This window comes from Vespa mandarinia, chromosome 19 (assembly GCF_050613455.1).
Source record: "Vespa mandarinia isolate Hongniang chromosome 19, ASM5061345v1, whole genome shotgun sequence".
Taxonomy (NCBI): Eukaryota; Metazoa; Arthropoda; class Insecta; order Hymenoptera; family Vespidae; genus Vespa; species Vespa mandarinia.
Genome location: NC_140828.1, coordinates 1,058,713 through 1,067,500, shown reverse-complemented (window position 1 = coordinate 1,067,500; position 8,788 = coordinate 1,058,713). Strand labels below are relative to the sequence as shown.

The 8,788-nt window shown below is 31.7% G+C and overlaps 1 protein-coding gene across 6 annotated transcripts in view; it reads left to right on the top strand.

Annotated features, from left to right (window-relative positions):
• The first annotated feature begins 47 nt into the window (after window positions 1–47).
• Atpalpha (sodium/potassium-transporting ATPase subunit alpha) overlaps window positions 48–8,788 on the top strand; it is an 81,086-nt gene continuing 72,345 nt past the window's right edge. For 2 of the 6 annotated variants that reach the window (XM_085662736.1, XM_085662737.1), the window contains exon 1: window positions 48–783. In XM_085662736.1, coding sequence (XP_085518862.1) covers window positions 754–783 — 30 coding nt within the window. In that variant the 5' untranslated portion in view covers window positions 48–753. The remainder of the gene's footprint in view (window positions 784–8,788) is intronic. The other 4 variants (XR_014983301.1, XM_035880717.2, XM_085662735.1 and 1 more) reach the window with 3 other exon arrangements.

Sequence of the window (8,788 nt, the reverse complement as noted above, 5' to 3'; positions counted from 1 at the left end):
CCGGTCCGTTAAAAACGAGTAAGGTATTATAATGGTGGGGGAACGATAGTGCTCAGTATCTCGAGATATCTTCGTCCTCTTCGTAGTATCGTTTATAAAAGGTCTCTGGCTTGACGTCAACACGTGGCGTGCGTGTGTGAATCGTATCGTCATCGTCAAATCTACGAAAGAGAAAAACTTATTTCATTTTTCGGATATTCGAGATTATTGTGAGGTTTTTAACTAAATAAGATTCGGCCAGATAAGTGTTGTTCTCGTGCGTGTGTTAATAATGTTTAATGGCGATCGAGTGAGAAAGTAAAAGCAGAAGAAGAAGAAGAAGGAGAAGAAGAAGTAGAAGAATAAAGAATAATTAGAAGAGAAGGCAGTACTTTTTCTTTTTTTTCTCTCTATTTCTCTGTCTCTCTCTCTCTCTCTCTTTCTTTGTAGTTCTTTGTATTTCTGTCTGTCTGTCTGTCTCTTTTCATAAGTGCTTCAACAGGTGTTTCGTCCTGTGCAATTAAAAAAAGATCGTAGACGTTTACTAAATCGCAAGGGTTTTGAAAATAGGTAAAAAAGGACAAAACTAGAGAAAGAGAGAAAAAGAGAAAGAGAGAGAGAGAAAGAGACAGGAAGAGTGAGAGTGAGAGTGAGAGAGAAAAAGAGTGAGGAAGATATTAGAGGAAGAATACCAGAAAAAAGAGGGGAGTGTGTACGTCGCGTGGAGCAGGTAGTCGACAATATCTTTGCTCGACGACCATCGTTGTTGTCAAGATGGCGTCGAAAGGGAAGCTGGCGACCGAAGTAAGTCCATGTTTTATTTTTTTCTCTCTCTTTCTTTCTTTCTTTCTTTCTTTCTTCCTTTTCTTTTTATTATATTAATTTTCTAATCGATCTATATTCGTTGAATAATTTTCTTGTAACAAATGGAAAATACGAACGAAGATAAAGATGTAATATTCGTATTAATGAAAGAAAAGGAAATGTTAGAAAAGTAATCGACAAATCGTGTTTATCTAGACGAAAAAAGAAAAAAAATAAATAAATAGAGAAATATATCCGAGCAGATAAAAGATTAACGAAACACGATCATACGATCACGATCGATAGACATATACGTACACGCACATACACTCACACATATATACATTTATATATATACACATGTGTGTGTGTATATATATCTAATCGCATCATATTTTGCGGCTTATTTTCCTTCTTTTTTTTTTTTATTTTTTTTTTTATTGACTACCAGTGGTCAGATAGAGGAAACATAATGTTCGTTGATTAAACCACGCCCTTCTCCTCGTCCGATCGTTTCTTGAACGTTTCTGTTTATTTTCTTTTTTTCTTCTTTGTTTTTTTCCCGTTCTTTCTCTTTCTCTCTCTCTCTCTCTCTCTCTCTCTCTCTCTCTCTCTCTCTCTCTCTCTCTCTCTCTCTCCTTATTTCCTCGTAATGTAACGTAAAGATGAAATTGTCCGACGTTTACTTCGTTCGATAATCGGAACAACAACGACAATAACCTCTTATCGATTTGTATATCATTTTTAGATCGCATTAATCTTTCGATAATTTTTCATTATTTATTATTGAATATATTATTTATTTGCTTCTTTTTTTTTTCCTTCTTCTTTTCTTTTTTTTTCCTTCTTCTTCATTATTATTTTATAAACCAGTTTTAGGTTATGTAATAATGACAAATAGATTTATCGTTTAGGGATCGATGATCCCCTTGACAATGAAAAAGAATTGTAATAGCGTTAATAGTCGTAGAGTTATATACATTGACAACGTAATATTAGAGTACGTCGACCCGAAGATCATTCTTTTTTTTTCTTTTTTTTTCTTTTTTTCTTTCTTTCTTTCTTTCATTATCTTTCAACTACGTTATGTCAATGATAAGGATAATCTTTAATGAGACTTAGCATGCCAATGCTCTAAGAGATACATCGTTATAAGACGTGGCCTTTGTAACCATAATTCTTCGTTCGTTCCTTGTTATTAAATAGGATAAATAAGACAGATAATAGAGATTGGATTAAGGAACATTTTTTTTCTTAGATAGAATAAAATTCAATCATAGATAAAGATAGGCATATGGATAGACCTTTTTCCTTTTTCTTTTTTTTCTTTTTTTATTTTTTAAAGTTATTCACTTCTTTTATTTTTTAATTCTTATAAAAAAAAATGTTCTTATAAAAAAAATGAAAGTCTATCGACAAAATCCGCAATCACTTAGTTGCCAACCCAATAGATCGAACAATATAGTTGTAATATAAAAATAATGTGATATAAAATAATATATTATAATTAAAGAGCAATTAATTGTCACGATAGCTTCCAATCTGTAACTTCAGCGTATCCCATAGAATTACGTATATATCCATAGAATTTTTTTTTGCTTTTCTAGTTCTCACGACGATATATATCATCGTGTTTTTAAAAGTATTAATGCTCCCTTTACTTTGACAACCACTGATCTAATGGACAGGAAAGGGAAAAGGAAAGGATTTTTTTTTCTTTTTTTTTTAACGACGATATTTATTAACGCTCGTCGAGCACGTTTGAAAGTCATTCGTAAAACATTCATCCGATTTTTTGTTCATTCGAATAGTACGGTTTTGATCGATTCCGATTGTAGTTCTTCTTGTGCTTAAATACCAGTCAGGATTTTCTAACGAGGATCCTCTTTTTCCCTTCTCTTCCTCCTTCTCTGACCTCTCTTTCTCTCTCACAGATCGTTCGTTATATTCAATCGTTCATTTTATTTTACTTTTTCTTGATTCTTTTTTTTTTCCTTCTTTTTTTTTCTTGTTCGGCACAATTTTTTTCCTTTCGTAATAGAATAATCTATAAATATTTAATAAAGGTCATGCCATTTTTAATTGGGATACAATTATAGCAAGTTTAGATAGAAAAAGGAACAAAGAAGAAAAAAAAAACAACAACAAAGAAAAAAAAAAGGAAATAAAAAATAACATGTGCTATTAAGTGTCTTAGAGTTTTATAACAGATCAGTTTTCAAATAGTTCATTGTATTATTGAGTATGAGTAAGCATATCTTATAAGTATGTATTTGGCTATGTATGTATCTATGTATGTATATGTAGGTACAATAAAAAGGATAAACAAAAAACACAACGAATGGACACAATAACTCGAGCGATATGAATGGGGATTCGTTTGGTATACCTCAGGCAAAAGATTATTAATCAGAATTAATTTGTTTTTCTTAGAAGCACTTGTGATGTTTAAAATGCAATTTGATGATCAGATTTTAATTGGACTTTAAACGTAAAAATTGATAACACACATATGCCTTTATTTCATTGGACTTTGATATAATGTACGAGCGCATTGTAATCGATTTTGATTTTCTTTTTTTTATTTATTTCATTTTTCTTTTTTTTTTTTTGACTAATATATATCAGTTCTAAAAGATCCTTTTATCAATATTACCAGAGAAAACTTTTCATGCTCTTTATCATTTCGAGAACACTCTATTAAATTGTTTCCGAATCGTAATGGAGGATTTCGTTTTGTTGATATCACGCAAAAGAAAAAGAAAAGAAAAAATAAATATTCAGCAATTTTCTTCGAACAAAAGCCACTACCAATCAAATATTTGTGTTTGTGTAACATACTTGTTTATCTTATTAGTCACGTTATTAGATACATGTATTGTGCGTGATTATATTCCGGGTCCAGAAAAACAAACAAAAAAAAAAAAAAAAAAAAAAGAAAAAAGACAGAAAAGAAACAAAAACAAATCTTTAATAATTGATCATTTCGACGTTTCTAATGTAGCTTGAAATTTACTTTTTTTAATTTCGCGTTTATTATTTTTGCAGGAAAAGACCTTTTACTCACTTCCCCTCTTTCTCCTCCCCCTCTTCCCTATAGTATATTATAGTAACGTAGCTTAAATCGAAAGTTTGAGACAAATGGAATCATTCGATCGATCATTTAAAGAATTTTATTCATTCGCTTGATTACGAAAATAATACAATTGGGGTTTATTACGTTGCTTCGTTATTTCCCGGATTCAATTTTTTTTTTCTTTTTTTTTTCTCTTTTCCCTCCCGTTATATATGGGACAAATAAAAAAAATGTCACTATGGTTATTCTTACTTGGATTATGTTTAAAGCTCGTATGTCTATGTGAGAGAGAGAGAGACTGGGTCAGAGGAAGAAGATTCGATTTGGAAAAAAGTTATTTATAGGGGAAAAGAAATGGAATAAAACGTCAAGGTTTTCTCTCAACGCATTCTCCCTATCTCTTTCTATTTCTCTCTCTCTCTCTCTCTCTCTCTCTCACTCACTCACTCACTCACTCTTATTCTGACTCAATCTTTCTCTCTCTTTATCTCTTTCTTTTTTCTGTATAAAGTGCGAACACGCTATTGGAATGTCAGTGCTCCTATTTCTCTCTTAGCCTTCGTTCGTATTTTATCTCTTTCCTTTGATAGCGACTTGTTATATACGTAATATATATGTATATATATATATTATTTATTGTATGTGTGTGTGTATGTATATACATATGTTTTCACTTAGAAAATCTTCAAATGGTTTGAGTTTCAGCGTTTCTCTCATGCTCTTTTTTTAACTCATATGTACCCCCTTTGGCCTTGAGTTTCTAAACTCCCACGCACCCTAATGCGATTCTATTTTTGTATTTTCTACGATCTATTTCCATCTATATATATATATATATATATATATATATATATATATATATATATTTCTATCTCTGTCTCTCTCTATCTCTCTTTCTCTTTCTCTTTAGATATATTTACAAAGGATCGTTTGAAATATTCGCGACTTTGTTTTTTTCTTATTGTCTGTTCCTCTTCTCGCTTTAAGAATGAAATTTATACGTAAGAGAAAAAGAAAAAGCTAAATAAAGGGGGAAAAAAACAACAACAACAACAATAACAACAACAAAAGAGAAATATAGAATATTTTGCGTCAGATTCAAAATGACTTTGTTTACGCATACCAATATTAGTTATCTATTGTACTTATGTTTACTAAAGAATGTTGTCTGTGATTGCACGATGAAAGGTCATTTAGATAATTTCGATTTAATATAACAATATCATCTTTTTATTCTTATCTCAATGTTGTCGGTCTTTCGTTATCGTTAACTTTACGTATGTATATTTCTTTTATAATAATAAATACGATAAAGTATATATAGAGAGATAAGGTAACGTTTTAAGGTCGAGAGATTTTTTGGAAAAAAGAGAGAGAGAGAGAGAACCCGGATAGAAGAATCTGTGTCAAGGTCGTCCTAAGCATCAGTCATAGAACCGGACTCCCTTGGGAATGTACCTGCTGTGTGGGTGTTAAAGAGGGAAAAGAAATAAGAGAGAGAGAGAGAGAGAGAGAGAGAGAGAGAAAGAGAAAGAGATGAACAATGAAACCTATACCTGTAACTACCATAAATTCATTCTACCATATCATTTTTCATTACTCCTCTTTCGTTTCTATTTTATTTTCATCTTGAAATACAGCTTAAAAAACGTTCTTAATTCGTTACTTTACATATACATAATTAGTTGTTTGTCGTATATATTATACAACTTCGAAGCTACTTTTTAATTCATAATGAGAGAGGGAGAGAAAGTGAGAGAGAGAAGGAAGGAGTATATTGCACTTTATCTTTAAAGGGATATTAATTTTTTATTCATGAATCTCATTCTTTGAAGAAAGTATGGCTGGTGCTGGGTGATGTGGGGTAGTTAGGGAGAATGAAAAGAATTAAAAAACATAACCGATGTTTTTCTTTATCGTACACATATGTGCATTCATATGTATATGTATATGTATATGTATATGTATATATATATATATATATATATATATTTTGGTTTTTTGTTTTATATATATATATATATATATATAATAAGACAAAAGGATGTTTTAATTAATATTTCGTATAGGTCTTTTTATGTGCATAATTAAACGAATAAAATTATTTCCTTCTTTCCTTTTATTTTTTTTTCTCTGTTTCTTTTTCTTTTTTGACACAAAAATCTTTATGATTCTCTCTCTCTCTCTCTATCTCGTTTTCGCTTTTTATCTCTTTCTTTGGTCGTGCAAACACTTCTCGAATCTACCGCGAGATGGCAGGATGTGTACAACAAAAGGGTTGAATGTGTTAAAGCTTTGGAATTCCGTGTACGTTTCCCCGCTTTTCCCTCCCTCCCTATCTCGTTCCATTCCGTTCCATTCCGTTCCGTTCCATCCCGTACCGTCCTATCCCGTTGCTCTGTGTCCCGTACTCTTTTTATCTCCTTTTATATCTCTTTCGGTCCTCCTCTCACCTCCCAACGTGTTATCTCGACCGCTCGTCTCACCTTCGACGTTAATTCGAGCGATACGGTTCGCGCTTATTATCGTTAAATTAGCCATTATGTCGTTATTTTAACGAGTCAATGTGTGTCAGGGGGCCGTCGACGGACACACATAGACGGACGTTCACGTAATACATATATATATATATATATATATATATATAAAATACATATATCTATTTATGTGTATATGTGAATAATTCTGACAAACACATACACACATACAAAATAGGATTATTCACTAAGTGTCTTTTACCAATCCATACAACTGTGTCATACGTTATTTTTTTTTTTTTTTTTTTTTTTTTTTTTTTTTTTTTTTTTTTGAGTTGTCCAGTTATTTTTCGTCGAACAATCCACATAATTCTCCTCATACTTTTTTTTTCGACCATAGGGTATATGACATTTTTCCTTCTTCCTTTTTTTTCTGCTCCTGTAAATGTACAAAATTTTAATTCGTAAAAAAGAAGAAAAATGTTATGTTTTTTCGAGTCCGACATTGTTAAACGGAGGAAGAGAAACATCGTATTACGTTTGATAGTGTCGGTCACGATTTACGATTTCACTTCGTAGACGACGAAAACGATACGTCTCGTGTGTCTTCTCATATCTCTCTCTCTCTTTCTCTCTCTTTCTTTCTCTCTCTTTCTCTCTTTCTATCTCTCTATCTCTGTTTGATTGGGCCATTTTAATGGCGAACTTCCTCGAGACGTTCGGTTCAGAACGACAGAGGGTCGACCCACGCTACCACGAATTATAATTCCTTGGGTAGGAAACCAACCGCCCTGTAAAAAGGCCCTTAAAACGTTCTAATGTCTAATTCAACGTGACCCGCGTTCTTTTGGTATATTTTATACGAGGCAACTAAACTCGTTCGTTGCTCGCGAATTTAACTTTCTTTTTTTTTTTTTTTTTTTTTTTTTCCTTTTTACTTTCTCTTCTTCGTTAAAACACGAAGTGGCTGTCGCCATTTTTTTTCCTGGCTTTTTTCTTTTTCCTTACTTTTATTTTTTATTTATTTATATATATATATATATATATATATATAGTAGTCGAATAATTTTATAAAAGATGTCATCGACAATATATTTTATTTTTTTATTACGATTGTAACGATAACGTAGGCATAAATTATCGATGAAAATATTTTTTAAGAGATGATTTCTTTTTTTTTTTTTTCTTTTCCCTAATAATATTACATAAGTGCTAAGAGAGAGAAAGAGAGAGAGGAGAGCACTTAGGAGATCGGGTTGGGGAGGAGGAGGTGAGTGGAGGGTGGTCGTTAATCGATTAGATATAACTTTAATTAAGAGACACACGAAAATTGACCGAGTTACGATCGTCGAAGTGGGTACATCTTAAGGGATGTGTCTGAGGGTAATATTTTTGCACAAAGGTCACCTTTAAGTTTAGTTTATTTTTCTACACGTTGTTGTATCTTATTTATTAGACTTTGTAGGATAGGTTGTCACATTTGTTATAATAATTCCAAATGTTAAGTATAAATATTGGTACCGTTCTCTCTCTTTCTCTCGTATTGTTTAAATAAAAACAAAATATATATATATATATATATATATATATATATGTACGTATGTATGTATAGAATATATATGGTCGATCAAATGTTGACGATAAAAGTGTAGGAATGTATCAAATAAACCATCAATTTCATTCTATGATATTTAGTTGACAGAATGAAATAATTGGCACTACCAGCAAACGGAATTAATCGATTAATCCCCGATGCATTTATACGTCTGTATATACATATATATTTGCTTGGGGATTAAACAGCGACACGTTCGTTTAGCCTTGTTATATTGCACTCGGAGATTTTAATAGCATGAGCAATCGAATGGCTCAATCATTCGAGTCTTTCCCCCTCAAATCTCTTCTTTTCTTTTATTTTTTTTGTTTTTGCTTTTATTTTTGATGTTTCCATTTTCTTTCTCTCTCTCTCTCTCTCTCTCTCTCTCTCTCTCTCTCTCTCTCTCTCTCTCTCTCTCTTTTTTCCCCGTTACAATCGACACATCATCATCCATCATACAGCAGGTATATGATATTTGACTTATGATCTATCCTATCTATCTATTGGCTACTTTAACTTGTTCATATAATTTTTTTTTTATTTTATCATCAAAGAAAAATCTATTCCTGAAAGTAGTAGTTGCTTTAAAAAAAAAAAAAAAAAAAAAATAGCAATGGAAATGGCATTTCTCGTTTTATAAAGAAAATTGCCATCTCGAAATCAAATATTCTTGCGCTAAACGTTCCGACTATTTTAATTAAATTTCTCTTCCGACTAATATTTCGCAGGGGAACGTTGGGAAGTAATTAGAAGGGAGAGACGATTCTTCGACGTTTCAATTACGAATACGAGAATTCCTTTTATCATCATCATCGTCGTCATCGTCATCATCGTCATCATCATCATCATCATCAT